Below are 25,617 nucleotides of genomic sequence, written 5' to 3' on the forward strand. Positions count from 1 at the left end.
CGCATCTCTTGTAACAAAATACTTCAATTAGATTTCTGGTATTTATTAGTTACCATCGATAGGACTATGGAGTATTTTATACGTAGACTTATCGTTACTAGCGATATTTCTAACGAAAATAAAAAGCGTGTAATCACTGAAACACAGTAAAAATCAATCCCAGGTAGCAGCAATCCTTCTACTGACTGTTCGTTAAAAATATTGATTTCTTGATATGGCGAGTATAGCAGCAACGGTAGAAAATCTGTGCAACGCAACGTGGAAAACGGGAATCCAAATCGCGGACCGCAAGAAGCGACGAAGCTTTCGCGCGACCGTGGCTAGATCGTTTGGTCCTTGGATTATTCGTTGGGGCGAGATCGTTTTTCCCATTCGTCTCGCCTCGTCTTGTCGACCTTAGTATTCCTCGCGCGCAATCACGTATTCATGATTCTATCAGTGGTGTAAGCATCGTCGCCTTAGTTGCGGGCTTGCGCTGCAATCGCGCCGAACGTCAGCCAACGCGAACAGTGCTTCAGCAGCTGCCGAGGCCGGATGGTTGGCCTCGTCAACCCCTGATCTGACCGCGTTCTCTCTCTTTCCCGCCGCTCGGTCGCGCGTAATCTACGCCAGTAACCGCGAGAAACGTTAATCGTAGAAGGACGTGCCAGGATAATACCGAAACCAACATGAAGCGCTTTCTCATCCTCGTTGTTTGCCTATTGGTCATTCTCGGTTTTTATGGTAAGCGTCTACACGTCGAGTCTGTGCTGTCTTTGGTTCAACGATCGGGGCGGGTTTACGAGACTGCTTCCTATCGATCCTCGTGTCCTTCTCTAAAAGACCTACTTTCATCGCCATTTCCTTGTTTTTCTTATTTTTTCTTTGTTCCTCTTTGTTTTTGTTTTTTTTTTTTTTTACTACGTTATAGTCGTATAATTGTATAAAAGTTCATCTCCTGAATCGCGTCGTTCATTGTGTGACGTAACTGATAAATAGTTCGTTCTCCGTTGCTCTACGATAACATTTTGTTATGTTAACCTACATTCTTTAATTGAAAAAATAATTACTGTACTTGTTTCGATTTGATTGTATGTGCAATGTGCTAGTATATTATGTAATTTTTCTTTTATGTTTTTATATCTTTCTTGGCCACGACTACCTAAATACAATTGAAAAATATAATATAAATTAATCGAAATTTGCGACACATTTGTTTTTAATATATAATTCTTATTCCCTTTTCCTCCATGTTTGCCCTGTTCTTTTTAACTCTCGTCAATATAGTGATGGTATACCCTATTCAAAAAGTGGATCAACTAGCTTCCTCGTTCGAGGGAAGCGTTTAAATGCGACGTCGTTGTTTCAGCTGATTTAACAATAAGGACGAGCGTATATAATATGCCGTATGTTTGCGGAAGCAATTGAATATCAAATAATCTTCATGAAGTTAAATGATCGAAATTGTATGCTTCAAAAAGTACCTATAATTTCGTGGTTTAATTTAACCAAATGGACTGGTGGGAACGTTAGTGAAATCAATGACGACCAGCTATGCGCAAAGCAGTTTTCACATACACGATACATTCCAAGTCACTTATATAAAATTTCATGTTTATCGTGGAATACAAAACTCAAGAACAGAAAGTGGTTACTTACATCGATATCAATATTGAAATGATATTCGACACTTTTATAATTATCCTTTCGCTTCTAACATTTCTTAATTTACAGTCCGTTTAATCTCTTGGGTGATTATGATGTTTATTGCCATGTTAGTTCGTTATGTAAATTATACTGTTAGACATTCATTATTTATGTCCTGTTACGCTCAGAAAAATGAATGACCGTAGAAACAAGATTAAAACACGAAGACAACTTATTGTAGCTATGACTTTCCAGGCCAGATAGCTGCATTGATTTTTATATCAGTAGGGTCGGAAGTACAATGAACCTTTATTCAATGGGAATGTATACCATTTCGAAACGTTTCCTGGTTTTTATAAAACAAATTTCATGAAAGACAGCTAAATTACGATGCTCTATGGTAATCCGAGAGTCCAAACGTTGACCCATATAAACAGACGCGTATACATAACGACCACAAATTATTCAATTGTGCTGACATAAAACGCATTTGGAAGAAAATAGTACCACGATCCCCCTAGTATGAAAGTTTAAATTATTGTATTATCTTCGTTTCACAGTGACCTCTCTTATCAACCATCCGATAATATTTTTATAACCTCGTGTTTCATGTAATTACGAAACTGAATATAAATTATCTACGCTACCGCAATGCGGATAATACCGAGTCATATTAAAACAATTGTCATGTAAATTTATCTGTGCTGATGAAGATACTATAAGTTTCATTAATATGGAAGATGTAGTTATATCGAAATCACAACTAGTTATCCAAGTCTGTATTTTTATACGACGAGAAGTCAACAAAACAACTGCAAAAAATAGAATCTACCCGGAGATTCATTTCTTTTCATTTCTTTCATATATTTTTGCCTACTATCTCTTCGCCTATCGTTCCCTTTTGTGCATTTTTACAGCTTTTAATTTCTCATAAATATATGGACACTCGAAATTTATTTATAGCTTTAAGAGAATAATCTTTTGTGAGGGAAGAATTTTTAAGCAAATCATTATTATGTTCCAGGCATAAACGCGATGCAATGCTATCTTTGCAACAGTCACAACGACAGTCGATGCGCCGATGATAATCCACCCGACGCCCTCAAAAAAGATTGCTCCGACCTCAAAAACGGCTCGAAGTATACCATGTGCCGAAAGATTACGCAAGTAATCGAGTTCAGCGTTAATGGACGTAAGTGACATTCAAATCCTTGGAAAAAGAAACTCTTTTTTAAATTATAGTTCTTATAATATTTCTGAAATATTCTTCAATTTATTTTAATATTTCATTTAATATGAAATATCTCTAATATAAATTCTTAACCGTCTTTATTTATATTCGTTTATGTTATCTTATTTCGATACCATTAAGATACGTTTCAACGAAAAATTTGTGAAGGGAACGGCAACTGTAACAACTACGATGCTAACACTACCAATCTTTTAGAGAACCAGTAACTTTAATAGGCTACTATAACTTTAGTGCGCTATTACTATTAACCTAGACTAATACAGTATCCTTATTACGTTGTAGAAAATTGCAATACGTGGTCACGCACCGGCGTGATTAGCACAATACCAGTTATGATACAGTACTGGCTCAAGTAATTTGATATTTCGCACACAACATCCAATATAACTTATTAGTTTCATGTTATCGTATCGATTATTAGTAAATAAGATAGACTGAACTATTACTATGTGTTTGAAACAGTTCCACCTGATACCCGAGTCATAAGAGGTTGCGGATGGGACGAGTCAAGTTATAAAGGAAGGTGTTACCAAAGAAGCGGTTTTGGCGGTCGTCAGGAAGTCTGTTCGTGTTTGACAGACTTTTGTAACACGGCAACACCAAACGTTTTACCACCGACGTCTCTGATTCTGTCGTGTGTTATTGGCAGTGTTCTTCTAGCATACATTCGTAATTAATTTTGAGAAAATTAATATACTCTCGACCAGTCGACGAAGAGATGCGTCCGAGATCGTTAGTACCTGCAAGCAGCTTCGACTTCGCATTTTAACGGATCGGAAGTAAACGAAAGTGGAGAGGACGATGCGTTTCAGAGCGAATACTATCTCACACACTTCCCACACTTTCGTCATCAATGAAAGAAAAAAGCGTATAAAACAATCGAAACAGCACTTAAAGCGCAAAATGTCTTCTTCTATCTAGAATTTCACATTGCATCTCGAGAAAAAACGCTGGCGATATCGAAATGTTCGAACGAACGGAAAAATTCTCGACGAGAATACGTTTCATTCGAGATTCTAAAGACACCGCGGTGGCTTTCTGCCTCCGGCTGTCCATCGGTTCAAGATTACAGTAGTTTTAGACGAGATATTCCCGCTGTTCCTGATTATCTGGACGTTTCCAAGTGAAATATACCAAGGAGAAAAATTAACGTAATTACCAATCTCTTACGTGTAATTGCTTTGATAATATCGCTATAGAAATAATCGAAGAATATATAAGAGCGTGTCTTAGGAAAGTAAATAGATATTTCTATCGAGAAAATATCGCATACACATATCTACTAACGCGTTCTATAGTGATATTCGTATATAAATTTTTAACGAAATAATTTAGATAATTACATATCTTAGACGAGCTTTCACGAAAAGATCGTGCAGAGATTCAGGAACGGCGTGATCTTTGATACTTTTTGCGAAATGTCGAACAGCTTGGCGAGCACTCCTCGATCATGCATAAATCTTCTTGAAAATCTTCAATTTAGGTGCTGAAGGTGTGACGACAGTCACATTGTGTTCACTCGACAATTTTCTGCATAGAGCTTAAGAATGATATTACATATGTAATAATTACGCAACTTGTTGAAAGTCTATATGTTGTGACAACCTTCGCGAAAAAAACATCTGTATGATATGTTTTTGTGCGAAGCGAGAAAAATATATCAGGGTTGCCGTTGCGGAGAATACCAAGTCTCTTATTTTCCTTGCATCCTATCAAACAATATAACGAAATCGTATCGACTCGTATCAAGAATAAATTCATGCTTTCCTTAGACGTTAGAGAGAGAATCTTTTTATACACGAAAAAGGTACATTAGACAGTCTAGCATGATTTACGTTACATATATTTCATATATTTCAATATATTTCAATAAAATGCAATCGACATTCGTTGGAATTATCTGAAATCGGTGTAAATGCGTCAAATTTTATAATTTACTTTATTCTTAAAATCGATCGCGAAACATATCTGTTTTTTATGTAATTTAATGGGATCGAAAGTATTTGAAATATATACAAGATTATACAAGATTATACAAGATTAACAGGTACGTTGAAAACGTTAGATAATTCATGGATAAAAATACCCACGCCGCACGTCAAATTTTTCGCTCGTTTCATTGTTCCGTGTAGAGAATTTTGTTTTAGGTCAACAGCCAGTAATCTGCCATTTTTCTTCGTGATGTTCGTTGACTTTCATTTCGTAGATTACCATTTGCTTTTCAATATGTATATATAAGTTTGGTCATTTCTCGTTCGCAAGGAATTTCGATTTGTTTCCGTGAAAGAAGAAACGTTAGACGAGAAAAACGACAACATGTACATTTGTTGACTCGAGAAAGGAGTGGAGCAATTTTGGAAAATCCTGGATTAACATCGAGTTCTTTGATTTAACCGCAAGTTCATTCGTTAAGAGTTTAAACCCTTTCCTTTCTCTGTTCTCCTGTACTGTACCTATTTAAGCTCGATATGATTTTATCTCATTACCTGTCATCTCCGTGAAGACATTCCCTTACTTTGTCAATTATTTCGTCATCAATTATATTATTGCATCGTTTATCGAACACAAATGGTTTACTCAAGAGGAACAAAGAGGCATCTGAATATCAGGTAAAACGAAACTTCTTCGTCGTTGTATATGCATAAAATAAATCAAAGAGAAATGTGCTTAGGTTAACGACGTGTCAAATAACAGCTGACATAGTAGCCAAGTTCATTTCGTTTGGATAAAACGTCGTTAGCTATACGTATCGTTTGTTAACAACATTTCTCTTCAATTTTATTTTATTTTAATTGAAAATGATTTAATACAAAAGTGTCAATGCTTCACTCATCGATTCGAAATTATGAATCTTAGGCGTGTGTGATAAATAGAATAAATTATTTCCTTAAACAGAAGTTGAAAAGTAAGAAGACAACGAGAGGATCGTATTCAAGCCGGGGTTAGGTGGATCATGCACCCTACAGCCGCACGAGCTAGTCGATCGTCCATACAATCTTCGATTCCGTCCGCATCAACCCCGTCGTCCCTCGTACATCCGCAGCAACAACAAATTCTTTATGGTCCTATAGCTAATCCGACGTTAACTCTTCAAGCATGCGGAAGTGGTCTGCATCCCTCGTGTATTTATCCAGGAGCGCAACGTAACGCTGGTCTCGCTAATCCTGCTCCTTTGCATATACAAGGTGTAACTACGTTTCCCTTTAAAATTTGATTCATTTTAAATACTTAAAAAAACAGATAGCTTTAAAAAATATTACGATAATTAGTTCATCTTTAAACGAATAAAAGATGTGACCGTTATTTACACCAGATTAACGATTACATACTTCCACCGACTGCAATCTTTTTATCGACAGCCACAGAATTCGTTTTATCACTGATCGAGTTAATAGGATCTTGCTTTTATCGATTATATTTCCTTTTTTTTTTTCAATTCCAAGAATATTTTTCTATTGGAAAGGAAAGAAAGAATTAATAATTAATAACAGATATACAAAATGAATTTTGTAGAATGAGAATGATATTATCGTTGGTGGAAAATATTAATTGTTATCAATTATCGGTATCAATGTTTATGTTAAATAATGGTTTCAGTTTTCTAAGATTCTCGTACAAACTCATCCATGAATATAGGCAAAAGCAGCAGATGGCCAGCCAAAAATAAGCTCGTACGAAATCAACAATATTGCCAACAACAACAGCAGCAGCAGCATATTCAACAACAGTTATCCTACAGCCCGAAACCTTTGGTTCTGTATGATCAAACGACGAACAATGCTCCGATACCTCCACCAACTACTTCCTTTTTAATTGCTTCCTCGACGTACACGCATGGCTCTTTCTCTGGCGATCAGTACAACAATTCCGGAATTACGTTGATACCACAGCCCTACTTTAAGCCTCCAGATGTACAAACGTTTTGTCTAATTCAAGATCGACAAAATATTCAGCAACAGGAACAACCATCGCACAGCTCCTATTATAATATCTCAGCTACAAACACTTGCAACTTGCAAGCAATTAATGGCAATTCAGCGTTTCAATTTCCTAATCTCAGTCCTTATGCAGCTACGGCAAATTTCACCAACGGCCAAGTCACGGGTCCTGTTCAAACAGTACACTCTAATCAAATCTACCCTAATCATCCAGCGAGTTTAGTCTACGGTAGCCTACAAAGAGACAAACCTGCAGCCACTGCTGCCACACTTGACATTGCGCCCCTTAAAGTCGGCAAAAGCAAAATACCTACAGTTGATACCTCTCGAGTTACCCCGATATCTTCTGAAAATTACGACGAATGGCCCCTTCAAACGATTACCTCTCCCTGTAACGACTTGTTCAACATAAAACCGAATACAGAGGATGAGGCAAACCGAGAAACCAAGACGAGTTCTTCGGAAAAAACTACATCGAACGTGTGTACAAAAGTGCAGGAGGAACATTATTCCGACGAATCGTCTACCAGCTTCGATTTTACGATCGAGGCTGAAAAGATGGTTTCAGCGCTTTGCAACATATCTTCGAACGATATCAATAAGGAGGAAACGAAAACCGAGAAATCCAATTCGACACCGTTGTTTAGCGGAGCTGGCGATACCGCGTCAAATAAGAATACTTGGTTCACCGAATTCTGTGCGGATTATGGGAGTGGTACGTCGATAGCTGTTCAAACGGACGGACCGTGCCTAGATAGGACACAGTATCCGGAACTGTTGCGAAAAGTCGTTTACTGGGGATGCACGGAAGCCGAAATCGTCTTAAACGATAGTTGCAAAACAAACGCCAGGTGCTGTTGGTTGAAAAATCTGTCTACCGCCACTAAAACAGCAGTTACCAAATCTTCCACTTGTTTCCCAATTTTCGCCGGAGATCGTGTTTTCGTCGGCGATCTGATAAACGCTTTGTTGCGCATTAGCAACGGTTGGCTTGTTCTTGATAATTATTTGAACAAGCAGCACTATCCAAGCTTGAACGATAAATTCGACTGCGAGTTGCTGAGATGCTTTCGTTTGTGGGAAGAGAGCACACACGAGCTACTGAATCAGATCATCCACGCCTTCTTAAAGCTCGAAGAAAACGGCAATGCTTCTAATTTCGAGCAAAGACCAGAATCATTTGGAACCTCTTTTCCAGGTGACGTTTCAGTTTACACGAATCGCGACTTGTTTGATCCATCTTCAACTATGATTACATCGAAACAGAAGCCCGACAATAAAAAGAACAATCGAGATTCCAGTAACGGTGCGCAGCTATCGACCGGCAGCCTACGAAATTTCAGCCTGTACAATGCCAGCCAGGAGAAACAGTCGTCCCAAAAAGAATCGAAATTACGAAGTAAGTGGACCGTTACTGAGAACCTAACGACAATAGACAGCACGAAATCCGTGCCTGATATGTTCTTAGGGCACGCGGAACCTGCAGGTCAACCGAATAGTAGATTTCGTTCGAGAGGAAGCTCGTCCTCTGCCAAGACAGACACATCCACGCAATCGTTGAACGCAGAGTTTTTTCACCTGAGAAGCAAAATTCTTACGGAAAGCAATCAGGATCCTTCTAGACAATGGTTATTCAAGGAGAAGAAACAAGAATTCCCCGAAAATAAAGTTTCGCCGCAGGAAAATGCCGATACCGTGTTTAGACTACAGCGACAGTTAGATGAAAATTGTGAGGGCAATTATGCTCAAAAATGTTTATCGAGGGTGGAATCTTCGTTTCTGAACCCTTCCATTAGTTTAGAATCTATATACTTTCCACCCACCAACGACCATGAAAATTTTTATCCTAGTTACGCTATTTGTCCGCCCTATACGGTAGATTACGGTAGCAAAAATTCAAAGAACTCCGAACAAAATCACAGGAATAAAACGAATATGGATTTGGTTTATGTTGGCAAATCGTCCACGAGTCAACTGGAGCTAGCGGCTGTGCCAAAGGATAAGATGACGCTACTTAGCCAAATCGAACCGAGTATCCCGGAAAAATCATCGGAAGAGATGACTGCTAATTTGTCAGCTTGGTTCGCAAGTATGAGAAACTCTGATAACAGACAAATGCCATTTATGAATCCAGCGGATGTGAATACGGAGACTGTTGTGCCACGTGGGTCGACGCGCGCAGAAATATCAAAGAATACGATGGATCTCGGTAGCTGCATCAGACAGTTGCATATCGACGCAAATCGCCAGTTCCAGACGCTGCAAAATATACAGAGTGTTCAGACTACACCCTGGAACGCTTATAATTTGATCAATAATCGCGTTCAAGTGCAGCAGGTACCCGAAGAATATGACAGTTCCGAAGATGTTCGAGTATACATGAAACCAGGAAGTTACAACGTGCCAAAAAAAAGACATCAAAGAAGATCAAATCGTCGTTTAGAGAGCTCCGCATCTCGAAACGCTGCCAATGGATCCTCGAACAATCACCGCAATCATTACGTTACCAACAAAGAGAAAACGTTTTGCGCTCCGGCATCGTCCACTCCTGTGTCTCGACCTACCGCAACTCCTATATCTAACGATGTTAATAATTGCGCAAATACAATGAAAGTACCTTTCCCGGCGACTCCGATCGTACCACCTCCTACCTTCTCCCTTGAAAATTCACCTAGGATTTTAAAACGATCCGATACATCCAATTATACCGTTTCGGAAGATGTTACTTGGAAAGCAGCCTGCGCTTCCGCTGAGATTCTGTTAGAGGCGTTGAACGTAAAAGAAGATACGGACTTTAAGAAAACAGAGATTGATCGAGTCGACGTTAGCGAAAAGTTTGAGAGTGTGAAAGAGAACGAGAACGACGATACAACGTCCCAAGCGGCGCAGGATCATGAAAGATTAAACGAAAGCCTTTCGAAAAATTTGAAGGACAGTAACGATGGTTGCGGAGGCGTTTCGAGCTACGAAGCGTCCGAAGATGACTCGGGCTCCACGAATCATTTTTCTCTCAACACAAGTATCAACGAAGCTCTACAGTTGTCTGGTAATAAAAATGGTAATAATTATAATCGCTTAAAGTTTATTCTAAATATCACTTCTATCGGAAAAATATTTTCATTCGAAACATTCGCATATCGCTTTGGAACTAAAAACGTAAGTCGTATGTATTCTGCGTATTCTATACATTCTACGCGACTATCATATTACTATAATATTCAAGCAGAGTATTTAATTACTTTCAATGTCCAGCATTAATTCTAATTGTTTAGTGAAAATAAAATTTAATCGCTTTAATACTAGAAGGACGGAAATTTGAGAACTTTAGATTTTCATAACACGTAATTGTAAATTAACATAGACGCAACAGAGAGGGGAGAGAGAAAGAGAGAGAGAGAGAGTAAATCTGCTTTAAAGAATAATAATAATAATAATAATAATACAATATATTTAGAGTAAAACAAGCTTTACTATGTATCTGTTTCGTACATATAAAATATTAAAATATTTAGAAAAGTAAATGGAAACATGTGTCTGACGTCACATTAAGGCAATACTTCCGTTCTTCCAGCATTAAATATCGCAATATTTTATGCAGCTACCCGTTAACAGGTTCTAGTAAAATGAATGTAAAAACGGATTCGTGGTTAATCAAAACTTTGAACAACGCTAACATGGCAAACAAGCAGAAACGACGAAAAAACAATGCCATTCCACATAGCTCAGAATCGTCAAACAGTTCCGTAACAGAGAATGAACAGCCGGCTCCCGTTGTTTCGTTAGTGACCAACAGTACCGTAACAACTACGGTCGCAACAACTACGACGGTGAAGAATCTTCAACAGACTATTTGCTCGAGGAAAAGTTCGTGCATTTCCTTAAACAATGGCCAAACAACGTTGGGAGAGGCCGAGCGTGTCATAGGGAAAGCAACTTATTCGGAGACTCTTCGACGTTGCGCATCCTTAAGTACATCCTTCTCGGAGAAGAAAGAATTCTGCAAGAAGAGCAAATTAAACATCGCCAACGTATCGACGATTTGTAACACTGTAATACCGATCCCTGGGCGCAAGTGTCAAAGAAAAGATTTCGAAAAATCATATTATCTCTTGCATAATAGATCTCGTAAATGTTCCGGGAAGAAAGCTACGAAAAATTTCGAGGTTAATGATACTCAAGTGGAGGGAACATCGAAATCTACAATCGCAACAAAACACGGGAAGAAACGGGAGAATTCTGGATGCATCGAATTTTTAGACGGGAAATTTGGTGGGAAAGCCAGTGACAGAGGTTGGTCCGTATGGTATAGCTCGAAAAGAAAACAGAGTCTAAGTCCGCTTGCGCTTAGCAAATTAGAAATGATACATCAAACAGTTTGGCAAATGGAAGAAGCAGAAATTTTCAAGTGTCCATCCTCAGGAAGCAATAATGGAAAACAATCTTCTTCTCACACGGTTAGTTTCTTTGCATATGCCCATTTCTCTAAATCGTAAATGGATAATTATATAATCTTCTTTTAGATCGAAGACTATTGTAAAGTTATTAAAAGTCCGATGTTCCTAGAAACGGTTGAATACAAACTAAAGAATCGAGTTTACCATAAAGTAGAACACGTGGTTAGAGACTTTCGTCGTATCGTTTATAATTCAAAATTATATCACAAGGTACGCAGGCTATTTTATTTATCGATTTTCTATTCTTTGCTAGACATGTAGAGAATCAAATTAATATAATTGAGCTACGATATATGGTCTGAACTAATATAGTTTTTCAATAAATAGTATTTAATATTCATCGTGGATATAATGCAGTCAATATTGCATAGGAATTTGAATAAAGTTGAATAAAGACCTATTGCAATCTTCGAATGTGTTATCGAAAACTTTTATTTCTACTACGACTATAAAGTTACCTTAATCATCTGATCGCAGGATGATCATGATCGAGTAAAGACAATTGAAATACTGTCGAAGAAACTCGAAGAACTATTCGAGGAACATTTTGCGAGTTGGGATTTCGATAATATTAGCGGTAGTCCAAGAGAAAGTTCACCGGTGCTGCATCGATTTAAGACGGCTGGTCAAAAACCGGTAACTGGGCGTTACGGCAACACGAAGAAATGTCCGTCTTCTTCGATTATCGATAACATATAATATTGCTCATTAGAGTATATGCTTTCTGCGACATCAAACTGCGCTTGGAGAATTATCGTGTCTATCATTCATGGTGACATTTTGTTGTGCATCTATAATTCATATTACTATTAGATTAACAGATAACTGATTGCATCGAGTTTATGTAAAATTGTTAGATTCGAAATTAAGTATATCTGTAAGGATCGGTCATAATAATACGCTCTAGTCACGCATCAGTTCGTATTGTTGTCGCATTGTAAGCGTTCTACGGTTTTTCTTTCGTAATGCAGCTTGCTACGTTAAAACATTTTTCGTCTATTTTCAAACAAGTGAAAGTTTAAACGCTTAGTTTTCTGGTACATACCTCCGTATAAGATAATGCATCTTAAATGCGAAACAAGACGATAGTTACTTGCTCTTTTTATATCATTGATATTATATATATATATGAAAAAGGATAGTAATACGAATTACTTAATAACGTTGCAATGATCATAGCCCACAACTTGAGAATACTCAATTATTATTAAAAGAAAAATAATTTGAGCATTTTGTCCTTCATCCAGATTGAAGCATAAAGCATTAAACGAAAATAGTGAAAACGATTGAAATATTATAAGAATAAAATAATTTTCCATTTGTAATGTGATCGATATGCGTGAAATATATTATACGAGAAAAAGAAAGAACTACTATAATATAAAATTGTACTGTCAAGTAAATAAAAAATTGACCAAATAAAATAATTGAAAAAAAAATGGAAAATCCCGCGTTATCGCGATGAAAGAAAACGCATGCGCAGTATAGCCTCTATAATCCAGTAAAGTTAATGCGCACATACCGTAGAAATGTCAGTTCAGGTAGTATGCGCACATGGATTATAATAATGTCAAACACAGAGGGAACAGAAAGATGGCGGTCGAGCGGTAATTTTGTGATGCATGGGGTGTAGTCTGCAAATAGTGTGCCTTACATTCCCAAGGGATTCGTCAAGATCATCATATCATCGTGCAATGTGACTATATACTGGAGACGACCGTCCTGTGAAGCAGACCGTGTTAAGAACGGAAGGACAACAACGGAGACGGATAGAAGAAAAGCTAAAAGGTGCGAGAGAGGAGGAGAGTAGAGAAAGAGAACGGACCCAGTTTGTACGTAACGAGAACGAGTGTAGAAGCGGTTCATTGCTCCGCTCTGACTTGTCGCCAAGATGGATTGGGAGTCGATTACGATGGCGAGTCTTCACCTGACGATGACCGAACATCAATATTATGAAGATATTTTTAGTTATTGCTGTGAAAATGCAGACAGCGACAGTGTGCCGGTAATCAAAGTTGCCGAACTACTGCGCTCGGCGAATTTACCAGGGGTTGTCACGATGAAGGTAAATTATATCAACTCATTGTGCGTAGTCTGTCAGCTGTTGGTTTTCTGTCACACACGCGATTGCAATATTGAGATCATAACATCTCTTTAATCGTATAGAAGTGGGCGTTTAATTTGTCGAACGTGACGTGATATCGGCAAATTACAAAGGCTTATGAAGGTTAGAATTAAGGAACTGTTACGAAGTGATTATAAGTATCCTAATTAAATGACCAACTAAACAGTTACGTACTTACATTTCCGAATAAAAAAATCAGTTAGTATTTTTACAATAGTTTAATGATCAATTTTGTCACAATGTCAATACCGATATGTTATTATTCTAAATATGTATATGTTAAAAATTTCTAGTATAAAATTAAAAAATGAAAATTACAATGATCATCGAATGTATGAAGATACATTTGCAAATTAGTTTAAAGAATACATCAAAAGTAATGAGAAATTTCAAATTTCTCAAATTTAAACAATATTTTTAAAATACATGAAACGAACCTCATGTTAATAGTTTATTTCAAATAAAGTAAATTGATGATAATATTTAAGATATTTTATTTTGTTGATAAACAAAGTAGAATATAAAATAAAAGTATGAATTATTTGAAAAATGTTGTCAAATGTTATTTGAGCATAAGAAACTTTTATATTACTTTCGTAAGTATGTGTTACATATATATTAATATATTGCTTATTAATATATTGCTTATTGCATATATATTGCTTCTTGTATGATATTCATTATTTGTATATAATGTATTATACATATACACAACTATAGATATAAAAATATTTATGTTTAAATTAGACAAATTTAAATAAAATACTAATTATGTTTATTTGCAAAATAAATTCTTCTGATTTATAGATATTGGATATCTGTTTTGGAACTGAAGCAGCACACATTGGTACACATCTTGGAAAGAAACAATTTTATGTACTGTTGAAACTTGTAGCAGCTCATCAAGCAGGACTTAGTATCCGTAAAGATATAATTACTATGCCCTTGGATGTTATTACCTTACCAAGATTTACTTGGCCAGCATCTGGGGAAGAAGATGGTAGAAGAAGTTCAGATTCAAACAGAGCTTTAAAAGGTCATCGACATGCTCCTGAGAGTACCACAGAAAGTGAAAGTGAAGCAGAATCTCCAAGGGAAACTGGCGGTAGTACAGATTCACCTACTCCAACAAATAGTATAATACAGGAAAGAAACAATGACATAGGTGGTGAAACTATATTAGATTCTGTATCTGGAGGTTGGCAAGGATTGTTGGTATCCGAAGAGCAGAGGCAATTACTAGGAACCGAAGAAGAAAGTTCAGAACGTCATAGCAGTGATGAAGGTGAAGGAGATGGTGATGGCTCGTTTCCACCTGAAGAAGTATGGATAATTAGTGATGAACAGCGTGAATATTATGCTGCTCAATTTACACAATTGCAACTTGATCCTGAGGGGCTTTTACACGGTCCCATAGCCAGAACATTTTTTGAAAAGTCTGGACTTCCTTTAGGAGAACTTAGTCGCATTTGGCAACTCGCAGATATTACCAGAGATGGAGCGTTGAGTTTACAAGAATTTTTTGTGGCTATGCATCTTGTTGTGTTAAGAAGAAATCATGTGCCTCTACCTGATGTCTTACCTCCACCCTTATTAATTCCATTGCTTAAGCAAAAGACTGGTCCACCACCTATTCCACAAACTACAGCTACTCAAAAAACTCCACCTAATACTACTGGTACTCGTGAAAGAAATAAAGAATGGACAAAATTTGTTGATTCACCAACTGGGACTAGCAGTTCTTTAACTAGCCCTGGTTTGCAATTAGTGAATTTTGATTTTCAAAAATCTGCTGTTGAAAAAGATCCTAAAATTCTACATCCGGTACCATTACGTTTAACACCTGAAGCAGCGATTCTTGCCTCTGGAGCAAATGGTAACAGTAGCAGCTGCACTACGTTGGGAGATGACGATCTCCAACGTACTGCAAGTGCATTGGTGCAACGACCTCTCATAAAAAAACCACCTCCACCTCCTGAAGAAGCTATTATAGTAACTCCAAAGAAGGAACCACCACCTCCACCACCACCCAGACCATACAGAACACATGCAAGAAGTTCTAGTCTTGATCTTAATAAATTAGGTATATGTTGCTACCAATACTCTGCGATACTTTTCATCTGTGGCTGAGAAAGCAAAGTTTTACGCTTCAAACTGTGCGCGTTCTTGTAGGGAAAAATGGTCAAAGTTTCCTTGGAGCACCTCCGCTAGTTCCACCAAGAATCTCTCCTGGAATTGTAAGTACTTTCATCTATTTTTTAATCATTCTATTACTAAACACCTAGATTAAAATTATTAATAATGAGAACTACATTTAATTAAGCTGCTTTTTATGGATCCGCACAGTAGATATTTCAGATACTTTAGATGTTAACAATGTTATGGATTCGGAAAGTTAAAATATGTAGGCAAAATTATTGTTATAAAGAAAATTTTGTCATGTATCTCTACTACAGACTTCACCTCGAAAATTGGTTGGTCAAAAAAGTGAGGGAGAAGGACAAAAAGCCTTAAATGAAAGTCAAGGTTTTGTTGCTGATTTTTCTCACTTTTCTCCAAAGAGCGAACTACCTGAAAATCCACCTCTGGAAACTCCACAATCACAGCAATTTACTGGTGTCTGTGGTGCATTTCATATTTATAGAAAACCCAGTCCAAGTGAGTTTTTCATTTTCTTTATTTTTTTTATTTGAATTTCAGTGTATAGAGTATTATCATCTCTTAACTTTTTGCTTTATTTACAGAGCGAGAAGGAGATGAAGATGCTCCTAAAGATGAATTAGAAGAATCAAAGAAATTAACATTACAAGAATTACGGGAGAAAAATGCCGAACTGCGATTAGTTTGTGAAGAATTAACACGAGAATTAGCTAGCGCACTTCAGGAACGTATAAATCTTCGTGCGAAGCTTTTACTTTTAACATGATGTAATTTGTTATCATTTGTAAAAACTTCAAACTATGAATTATTAATTTTTCCTAAATTTGTTGTAAAATCGAGTAACTCATGTGTCATGCTAGTCTAGAGTATTTCCTTTTGCAAAGTTTCGTACATCCACAACAGTTAGCGTAACCAAAAAATAACATTACAGAGCAGATATTAATAAAAATTATCCAATCTTAAATATTCAACCTATTTCTATCGTTGATTACTAAAATATTAAATTTTAAATGTCCCTTTATATATTTTCCATGTTTTAATAATATATGGTTTACTAATAGAAATATTTAAATTGCTCTTGAATAATTGTGTTAGTGAAAGGAAATGGATATTTCTTTCATTCTAGAACAGAAACGTTGAAGAAATATCAATGAAAATTTTTTGTGGTTACGCTATTATTCACATTTTGTCCTCTTTCACAGATAATTCCAGTGTGCATTATAGAAGCGTGGGTACAAATATTGTAGTAACATCTGCCACTCTCTAGTATTCAAATGTTACAGCATTTTAACGTTCAAATAATTTTAAAAACTTATATTTTTTATGCATAGTACTGTACTAAATTGCTGAGAAATAGTTCTTTATATATTACAAGGTTTTTAAAGTTGAATAATCGCATCAAGCTATAGTGAAAGCTTGATGATTATTGTATACTACAAAACTATAAAAAAAAACATACTATAAAAGCGAGTGATAGATATTTATTGTTTACGACAACAAAATAAAACTGTATTTTCGTATTGCTGTACCATCAAATTTTTCACAGCATGGCATAACAAATTGGTATTCCTAAAGTGTAACAATGTATTTCATTTCATGATGATAATTGTACATAGCAAATAGAATTAGAACAAGGAATGAGAGAAAATGAAGTCTGCAGGAACAGAACACTCAAAGAATAAATATACTTTAAAAAGAAACGTTGATACTTTCAATTTTTATGGACTACTTTTGTTCTACTTAGATTATTCAACGTATTGTTTTCAATCGGAACAAAAAATATTACATCATAAATCGTATGACTTAATTTGTATATAAACGTAATATTCTGCAAAATGTTTTGTTCGATATCTCATTATAAAAACTAATTTAATATAAATGAGAAATATAAAGTAACTATTCCTTGTGCCATATAATACAATACTTTAAGAATATTGTAATTAATATTGCAGCCACTTCTGATGGCCAGAACTTTTATTAAAGTTATTTAGAAATATTCCAATCAATAATCATATTAAAATATCTTTTTGTAAATGTACAGAAGTTGTACAGAAAGTATATGAGTTAACTATTATGTAAGTTAACCGGAAGTTAACTGTTGATTTATTCCATTCCTACTATTCATATAATGCTGTAAAAATGTATCAATATATAAGAAGATAAAGAAATGTTCAAAGACTAAATAAAACATTCTCTTAGTTTCATAACAATTTTTATTGATATCAATGTGTTGAATGGTAAATAATATTACAGGAAGAAGTCAAATATGTTAAAATCTTGGTTGTGAATGTTGATGAATGAACAAAATGATATAAAGTAATTGAATGTAACATACATTACTCTTACTTAGATAATATTATATATGATCCAAGAATAATTTACGTTACAGTTGACTACATAACTCATAAATATGCATTATACTTGCACGTGAATATATTTATGAACATATTTGAAAACCATAAACAGAAATTCGAATTAAGTAATGTGACAAACCCTAAAACCAGCTTCCTTTTGTACTTGTTTTGCCTAGATATTATTAGTTACAACTATGTAGTGTGCGAAAGAAACGGTTTACTAAAAATATTCTCAATCTTACACTCTCAATTGTTGGTTGGAAACTCTACTGGTTAAAATGTTATTTAATCTGAAGTATCTATAAAATAACGATATATAACTCATATAACATTATCATATAGAACAGTTTACGAAATGTGTTACATGTAAATATACGTAAAATTTTAGTTATCTTTCGTTTGTATGTACTTAATTAAATCAACTACGCGGTTAGAATAACCATATTCATTATCATACCACGAAATTAATTTAACAAAGTTATCATTCAAAGGTATACCGGCTTTAGCATCAAAAATACTGGAGTGGTTATCACCAATAAAATCGGAAGATACTACATCATCTTCTGTATATCCCAAAATTCCCTTCAAGGGTCCTTCAGCTGCTTCCTTTATTTTAGCCTTAATAGCATCATAGGACGCAGGTTTGGCAAGTCTAACCGTTAAGTCAACGACCGATACATTATGTACCGGTACACGGAATGCCATACCAGTCAGTTTTCCATTAAGGGCTGGAATGACTTTACCAACAGCTTTAGCTGCACCAGTTGCAGCTGGAATAATATTTTGTGCTGCACCGCGACCGTCACGCCATAACTGTTATAAAACAAAATAGGAAACATTAAGCATGATAAAACAGAAACCAATTATAGAGTGAAGAAATATATTATTAGAAAAATTTGATATACCTTTCCAGAAGGTCCATCAACAGTTTTTTGAGTAGCAGTAATAGCATGTACAGTAGTCATAAGACCCTCAACGATTTCAAAATTGTCATGGATAACTTTAGCAAGAGGAGCTAAACAATTAGTAGTGCAGGAAGCATTAGAGATAACTTTATAACTTGGATTATAAGCTTCCAGGTTAACACCAACAACAAACATAGGTGCATCAGCTGACGGTGCAGAAATAATAACTTTCTTTGCACCACCTTCCAAATGAGCCTAAAAGATTAAAATAATTATTTATATATGAATACATTTCTCTCCCTCTTTCTCTTTTTAAAACAAATATACAGGTTTGTACATACAGAAGCCTTTTCTATGGTAGTAAAGACTCCAGTAGATTCTACAACATATTCAGCTCCAGCTTTTGCCCATGGAATAGCTTTTGGCTCACGCTCACTGAACACAGCAATTTTATTGCCATTGACAACTAAGCAACCATTTTCGGCTTTGACCTCTCCCTTGAATCTTCCATGAGTGGAGTCATATTTGAACATATATACCATATAGTCCAAACCAATGAAAGGATCATTAATGGCTACAACCTATTAAAATTATAATAATGAAAAAATTTGGAAGTACAAAGGCATATAAAATTAACAAATTATTTACCTGGGCACCACGATCAAGAGAGGCCCTAAGCACAAGACGGCCAATGCGACCGAATCCGTTAATTCCGATTTTGCTCATGTCGTCGTCTTCTTCTGTGCAACTGGAAAATGTGCGGTTTAGCTTTTGATAACATATTTTTGACTCGGCATATACCAATTTGCTTTTATAAAGTAATTTTTGTGTGATCGATATAAGTGAAGTTAATCTCGATATTAACGGCATAACCTCAAATAGGCGTAATATATTTTTTCGATTTATAATGATTTTATATTCAGGATGTTATTTGGTATAATTAAATTTAAAGCATAACATTATTTTTTTTTATTAGATTACAAATATAAAAATATTGAAATATAAATAAATAATTTATACAGTAAAATACACATATATGCATATTTTGATTTATTGTAAATTCAATTGTGTTTTGTTGTAAATATTACTATTCTAACGAAAACATGAATAATTTAATGTATAAACATAGATACATCAAATAAAGTTAGATGTTTCTAATATTCTTGCATTGATATTAAAAATAATTTCTGTAGTTTGCATTATTAAATTAAATAATTTATTATAAACAGAAATAACATTATAATTCAGATATTTGTCTTATAAAACAAGGTTTAATACTAAAGGTCACTCAAGGTCAATAAGATCTCTCAACGCCAGTTTGTACTTAAAGACGAACGTGATCTTTTTCACATATTCATGCTTCAACTTTTACGATGATATACGTAGTACTTTATATTCAATATTTTATATTCAATATTATGTGTAATAATATTGAAACATTACAAAAGAAATGTATGTAACGAAATGTATATTAGTATGTAGAATGAACCGTATTACTATCTTATTCGATTTAAAAATTCGTTACTATAATTTATATTCAAAATAAAATTAGTAACTTTTAATAATTGTCTGAATTTTAAAATATAGCTTTTAGATTCTTTCAAAACATATAAAAATACTGATGTAACGGTAACAAAATCTATTGTTGTAAGAGATTGTGTTACATCAAATTAACAGCACATATGTACGCATAAAAGTAGATTTTTTCATAAAATCAAAATCTTTTACAAATAATTTCATATTTAATAAAGTTCGTGAATTCTGAATTTCGTTTTTAAATAATTAATGTTGTACAACGTCGAAATCGAACAAATTCGTAGTAAGTAAAAAAGTTGGGTTACGTGAGTAGGAATGAAATACATAGCATATATGTAACAAATATAATAAAACGAACGCTAATAAAAATTGAAATAATGTGATTCGACGAAGATAAATTCGGACATATTAGAAAGTTATCAGTACACGTTTTCGCAAAGATTTTGGAACAGATTTTGTATCTACTATTGCAAAAATTATTATAGAAAGATACTTGGTTTGAATGACGTCATATCAACCGGTGTGAATAAAACGTACATATATATGTACTAAGAACATGCTATGTAATTCTAGATATAAGCAAAAATCTGAATTTTATTATTGTTTTATTAACATCGATTAAAAGACTGTAGTTTATTGTATATAAATATGATGTAGTGGAAAAATTAAATTGTAGGAAAACATACGATAAATTAAGAGTAAGTTATAAGCTAGTGGTACTTACGTGAAAGAACAATCTGAACGCTATGCTTACCACAAAAGCAGTGTCATTTGAAGGGCAGGCAACGTTAATATAACCGGTACCAGTTTTAGGCGTATGCGCTGTAACCGTTCCTTATTTTCGCACATCATCGGCTATTCTCGGATCACGTGAGTACACGTTCCTATCGACGTATTCAGAAGCCGCTAGATTTAAATTTGTTCTCGTGTAACATTTGTGTATTTAAAAAATGAATTAGATAGATGAAATTAATACAGATTTATTTTCATTATATTTATACAATATATAAACCTTCTCTATTCAACAATTTTATTTAGCAAACAAGATATACATACATACATAGAACAAAATGCAATAAATGAAACTTTAATGCAATAGTGATCTTTTGTTTAAAATTAATAAGGGATTAAACTTATAAGAGATATATAAATTAATAGGAGATATGAATAGAATACATATTAAGATTACCTTGCATAAAACGTAATCTTATAATACATTTTTGTTACTGAATGAAGTAATTAATCTTCACTTTCATCTAACTCCTGTACAGGTACTGGTATATTACCGGAATCAACTTGATACATGTATTGTATCAAATCCACTATACGATGTGCATAACCGTATTCATTGTCATACCTACAAATATTTATATTTTCGTTAATTAATTAACAAACTTTATATTTACTTTATTAATTACTTTATGTTAAATTTTGTTATGTATTTATATTTAAAGATTAATCAGTTTGAAAATTTTTTACAAAATAATCTAAAGTAATTGAACATAAAATTTATTATTTTACGATTTCAAAAAGAATTTGATAATAGTACTTATATCTGTATATATAAATTTCAAATGCATATAAATGTAATTTATGTACATATACGAGTAAATAATAAATAATTAAGAAAGATTTATATTGCTTGTGTTGTTATTTAAATTGATTATTATATTAATAGAAGAAATGATTCGGTAAGTTTACAAAAGTCAGAAATATTGTTTATGAAATAATTTGACTTGATAATTACCAGGCAACAACTTTGATGAATGTGCTTGTCTGGGGAATTCCAGCTTTGGCATCGAAAATACACGAAAAACTTGTCTTATTGAAGTCGGATGATACACAATCATCATCAGTATAACCCAATATACCATTTAGATCATTCTCTGATGCTGTTTTCATTGCTTCCTTCACTTCTTCATATGTTGTCGGTTTATTAACTCTAACATTGATAAAACTGTATGAATATGACACATGTTGCCATTTGATATTTGTTCGTATTAATTTTATAAATTAAGGAAAGTTAATTACTGTTGATATAAAGCTATGTTCTTTAAAATTAATGTTTTTTGTTTTGAAATCTTGTAATATTGTATGTGATATATATGTAATGTAATAAAATTTTTACTGTAATCAAGTAAATTACTGTAATTGGCATTACCGAAAAGTCATGTCACATAAAGAAACATTTGGAATTGGTACTCTAAAGGCTATAGCAGATATTTTGCCCTTCAATTCAGGGATAATTTTGTCCAATGATTTGGCAGCACCTGAAGACGTCGGAATAATATTTTGGAGAGCACCCCTACCATCTCTCCACAACTACAATACAGATACAATTATAACGTATTTTCTTAAATTAGTAAAACAAATCAATATGCACAAGTTATATCAGTAAATGTTAAAGTCCGAATTAGTTTCGTTCGTTCTAATATTATATGAAAATAAAAGAACTTATTAAGTTAATCATTAATCGTAATCAATTCCTAGTTACTATCTCTATTAATACATAATATAAAATTATTGTTTTTTAAGTAACGTAAACATTAGATTCGACGACAAAATTTGATTTATTTTAATAGCCGCGATACTAAGGGCAAAAAATACATTATTTTATTAAAGAGTGTTTTTATTGCTATATTAGGAACGTAATACTTTTCTTATTAAGTAACATATTTTATTTCTGTAATATTTTTTATGTAACACATTAATAATACTAATTGCATCAATGAATTTATAACTATTAAAAGTACGAGTCTTCGTGAATAAAGAGAGTTTGGTAAAATATTTCGTAAATACCTTTCCTCTCTCTAGGGGCCCATCTAAAGTTCGTTGCATCGATGTTAAAGCGTGTACGCTACTGATCATTACTTCAATAACGTCGAATTTATCATGCATCAATCGAATGATAGGTGCTGCACAATTTGTTGTGCAAGAAGCAGCTGATATTATTTTACCTTTTTTTGGATCATAGCAAGCATGATTTACACCATAAACTATCATTGATGCATCTATAGAAGGTGCGGTAATAATTACTCTTTTAGCTCCACCGTCCATATGTAACTAAAATGAGGCAGTTGTTTCCTTTATTCTCTAGACATTTATCTTATGTAATAGAATTTAAATATATTTTTATAAATTTTTTACGTGTGTATTACATATAAGTTCAGTTTTTTCATGAAATAGAAAAATTTCTATTTTTCATAATGAGTTACGAAGTTTGGATAATAAACGAAAGCTTTCTAAGTAGCATTATAATATGGACAATTATAAATATTAAATCGAGATTGTAATACAGCTATTAATAAATACACCAAAATTATAAACAATAGCTATGGAGAAACAATCTCTTTTCTTACGCTTGCTTTTTCTAAGGTAGTAAAAAGCCCAGTAGCCTCAATTACATATGTTACACCTGCATCCCTCCAATTTATTTTACATGGGTTTTTTTCTTGAGATGTAGCTATTTTGTTGTCTTCAAAAGAAAAAATTGATTCAAGTATTAATTTCGTAAGTTTGTGAATCTATAATTTATTAATCGATCTTTTGTATTTATATTATAATGATATATTTACTTCATTATATCAGTAATACAATATGTATATAGTATTAAATACAAAATTTGTTCAGCGCCAGCATTAATTAAATTGACTCAAGTAAAATATAATATATGAATTATTAAATATACCTCCGATAATAATAAATCCATTTTCACATTCCAGCTTTACAGGATAAGGACCATGAGTCGAGTCAAATTTAAATAAATATATCATATAATCAGTTGAAATATACGGATCGTTAATCATCTTAACCTAATACAATATATTTGTTTTACACTTGCTTGATATAAAAATATTTGCATGTAAATGTAATTTTTTACTAATTCGTTACCGTAACATCCTTTTCAAGACAAGCACGTAAACACATTCTTCCTATTCTTCCAAATCCATTAATTCCTACAAACGCCATAACTTTACGAAAATGCTTCCTAGTATCAGTTTATAATATTTCAAAATTATATACCGCATTTGTATTGTACTTATTTTAGTTGTTCCGAAACGTCAAAAAGTCAATAGTGCGAATTTGCATACAAAATTGAAATAGACATATCGGAAAGTAGTTTTTTATCAAAATTTGTTCATAATATAATAAACATTTATGATATACGGAAATAATATAAAATATAAACTTATCATATCATGATTAATGAAAAATTTAATGAAAGAGTGTTAAATTCGGTTATAAAATAAATTGTCATTGTTTAGAATTTTAGATAACATCTTGACAATTTGAAAGTATAAAATAATATCTCGAGAATAAAATAAATTTTAACAGAAATGTAAGGAATATTAAGAAATATTCGTGTATAAAACTTAATTTTTAAGGTTATTGATATAAAAATACAGCACTGGTTAAGCTAACCAGTTATTAAATATTCCAAGGTCATTTCCATAGTATGATAGTAGTATATATATAATGCGTCTTAATATCAGGTACAACAGTATGAAATCGAAAATACGTAGTGTCATTTACAGAAGTCAAAGTGAGCTGGACTTCTTGTCGAAAAATTTTTTTTGGAATTTTTTATATCGCAATTTGTTGCCAGTTGAAATCTGCTTAACTTTTATTCAAAACATTTTTGTTGTAAAAATAAGGGTTTGAAAAATCGTAATAAGAATAGCATAGTACACACATGCATACATATATCTTATATATGTATAATACTATTTATAGAAATACATGTTTTCAAAATCGTTCAACTTATGTTTAACGAAAATTAATTTAAAAATTCATGTAAAAATAGGTAAAAATTTTTCAGTACGAAGCATCATATAACAGAAAGCAGAGTTTGAAAATTCGTCAAATATTCGTATAGTTGATTTAATTAAATGTGCGTACGATTTCATAGTCGGTCATTTCTGTCGATATCAACATTTGTAAATGTTAACAGCAATGTGAATTAAATGTTCTGAATGTATACACAGTATAGTATATATATGTATACATGTGTATTTTGAAATCTTCCTTTCAATAACCTTTGAACGAATATCGTAGAGAGACCACAGTAGTAATATTATTATTATTATTCTTTTTTTTTGCCCATACATATCTACTACGACCATTATGAAATGCGAAATAGTTTGATATTGGAAAGCAAACATCAACATTGTTACAAGGGAGAATTAATCCCAAGACGTTCCTTGATGAACAGTATTACACATGCTCGCAGTCAAAGAGGTCAGTTCAAGCTGTGAAGTACCGAAATG

The 25,617-nt window shown here is 33.6% G+C and overlaps 5 protein-coding genes across 6 annotated transcripts; 3 read left to right on the forward strand and 2 right to left on the reverse strand.

Annotated features, from left to right (window-relative positions):
- Window positions 1-449: 449 nt before the first annotated feature.
- Window positions 450-4,560, forward strand: LOC139986119 (uncharacterized). The gene is made up of 3 exons (XM_072001180.1): window positions 450-723; window positions 2,651-2,818; window positions 3,341-4,560. Exons 1-3 carry the CDS (start codon window positions 669-671, stop codon window positions 3,553-3,555), a joined length of 438 nt encoding a protein of 145 aa, XP_071857281.1. The 5' UTR covers window positions 450-668; the 3' UTR covers window positions 3,556-4,560.
- Window positions 4,561-5,690: 1,130 nt separating this feature from the next.
- On the forward strand, window positions 5,691-12,406 carry LOC139986879 (uncharacterized). The gene is made up of 5 exons (XM_072002581.1): window positions 5,691-6,063; window positions 6,515-9,874; window positions 10,429-11,270; window positions 11,337-11,480; window positions 11,748-12,406. Exons 1-5 carry the CDS (start codon window positions 5,832-5,834, stop codon window positions 11,967-11,969), a joined length of 4,800 nt encoding a protein of 1,599 aa, XP_071858682.1. The 5' UTR covers window positions 5,691-5,831; the 3' UTR covers window positions 11,970-12,406.
- Window positions 12,407-12,781: 375 nt separating this feature from the next.
- Reps (RALBP1 associated Eps domain containing) lies at window positions 12,782-18,175 on the forward strand. 2 transcript variants are annotated; one of them, XM_072002577.1, is made up of 5 exons: window positions 12,782-13,335; window positions 14,203-15,478; window positions 15,568-15,632; window positions 15,957-16,053; window positions 16,140-18,175. In XM_072002577.1, exons 1-5 carry the CDS (start codon window positions 13,162-13,164, stop codon window positions 16,319-16,321), a joined length of 1,794 nt encoding a protein of 597 aa, XP_071858678.1. In that variant the 5' UTR covers window positions 12,782-13,161; the 3' UTR covers window positions 16,322-18,175. The 2 variants fall into 2 exon arrangements, with proteins under 2 accessions (XP_071858678.1, XP_071858677.1); XM_072002576.1 differs by having other exon boundaries at window positions 12,784-13,335; window positions 15,852-16,053.
- On the reverse strand, window positions 17,746-21,210 carry LOC139986878 (glyceraldehyde-3-phosphate dehydrogenase 2). Its single transcript, XM_072002580.1, has 5 exons — window positions 21,075-21,210; window positions 19,463-19,562; window positions 19,156-19,395; window positions 18,815-19,069; window positions 17,746-18,722 (listed from the first exon to the last, which is right to left on the reverse strand). The coding sequence occupies exons 2-5, from the start codon at window positions 19,538-19,540 to the stop codon at window positions 18,294-18,296; spliced, it is 1,002 nt and encodes a 333-aa protein (XP_071858681.1). The 5' UTR covers window positions 19,541-19,562; window positions 21,075-21,210; the 3' UTR covers window positions 17,746-18,293.
- A 153-nt stretch (window positions 21,211-21,363) lies between these two features.
- On the reverse strand, window positions 21,364-24,766 carry LOC139986877 (glyceraldehyde-3-phosphate dehydrogenase 1). The gene is made up of 7 exons (XM_072002579.1): window positions 24,242-24,766; window positions 24,039-24,162; window positions 23,710-23,825; window positions 23,150-23,413; window positions 22,512-22,672; window positions 22,098-22,292; window positions 21,364-21,707 (listed from the first exon to the last, which is right to left on the reverse strand). The coding sequence occupies exons 1-7, from the start codon at window positions 24,317-24,319 to the stop codon at window positions 21,590-21,592; spliced, it is 1,056 nt and encodes a 351-aa protein (XP_071858680.1). The 5' UTR covers window positions 24,320-24,766; the 3' UTR covers window positions 21,364-21,589.
- Between the last annotated feature and the right edge of the window lie 851 nt (window positions 24,767-25,617).

The sequence above is a fragment of the Bombus fervidus genome, chromosome 4 (genome assembly GCF_041682495.2).
Source record: "Bombus fervidus isolate BK054 chromosome 4, iyBomFerv1, whole genome shotgun sequence".
Lineage (NCBI taxonomy): Eukaryota > Metazoa > Arthropoda > Insecta > Hymenoptera > Apidae > Bombus > Bombus fervidus.

Bases quoted from the DNA above. Each gene is read 5' to 3' on its own strand.
- LOC139986877 (XM_072002579.1), bottom strand. From the start codon at position 24,319: ATGGCGTTTGTAGGAATTAATGGATTTGGAAGAATAGGAAGAATGTGT. The intron at 22,673-23,149 runs GTATTTACGAAA...TCTGTATTGTAG, and splicing joins GGCCCCTAGAGAGAGGAAAG to TTGTGGAGAGATGGTAGGGG. The intron at 22,293-22,511 runs GTAATGCCAATT...TATCAATGTTAG, and splicing joins TTATGTGACATGACTTTTCG to AGTTAATAAACCGACAACAT.
- LOC139986119 (XM_072001180.1), top strand. From the start codon at position 669: ATGAAGCGCTTTCTCATCCTCGTTGTTTGCCTATTGGTCATTCTCGGT. The intron at 724-2,650 runs GTAAGCGTCTAC...ATTATGTTCCAG, and splicing joins GGTCATTCTCGGTTTTTATG to GCATAAACGCGATGCAATGC. The intron at 2,819-3,340 runs GTAAGTGACATT...TGTTTGAAACAG, and splicing joins CGAGTTCAGCGTTAATGGAC to TTCCACCTGATACCCGAGTC.
- Reps (XM_072002576.1), top strand. From the start codon at position 13,162: ATGGATTGGGAGTCGATTACGATGGCGAGTCTTCACCTGACGATGACC. The intron at 15,633-15,851 runs GTAAGTACTTTC...TCTCTACTACAG, and splicing joins CAAGAATCTCTCCTGGAATT to ACTTCACCTCGAAAATTGGT. The intron at 16,054-16,139 runs GTGAGTTTTTCA...CTTTATTTACAG, and splicing joins TTATAGAAAACCCAGTCCAA to AGCGAGAAGGAGATGAAGAT.
- LOC139986878 (XM_072002580.1), bottom strand. From the start codon at position 19,540: ATGAGCAAAATCGGAATTAACGGATTCGGTCGCATTGGCCGTCTTGTG. The intron at 19,396-19,462 runs GTAAATAATTTG...TAATTTTAATAG, and splicing joins CTCTTGATCGTGGTGCCCAG to GTTGTAGCCATTAATGATCC. The intron at 18,723-18,814 runs GTATATCAAATT...GTTTTATAACAG, and splicing joins TTGATGGACCTTCTGGAAAG to TTATGGCGTGACGGTCGCGG.
- LOC139986879 (XM_072002581.1), top strand. From the start codon at position 5,832: ATGCACCCTACAGCCGCACGAGCTAGTCGATCGTCCATACAATCTTCG. The intron at 6,064-6,514 runs GTGTAACTACGT...CCATGAATATAG, and splicing joins TGCTCCTTTGCATATACAAG to GCAAAAGCAGCAGATGGCCA. The intron at 11,271-11,336 runs GTTAGTTTCTTT...ATCTTCTTTTAG, and splicing joins AACAATCTTCTTCTCACACG to ATCGAAGACTATTGTAAAGT.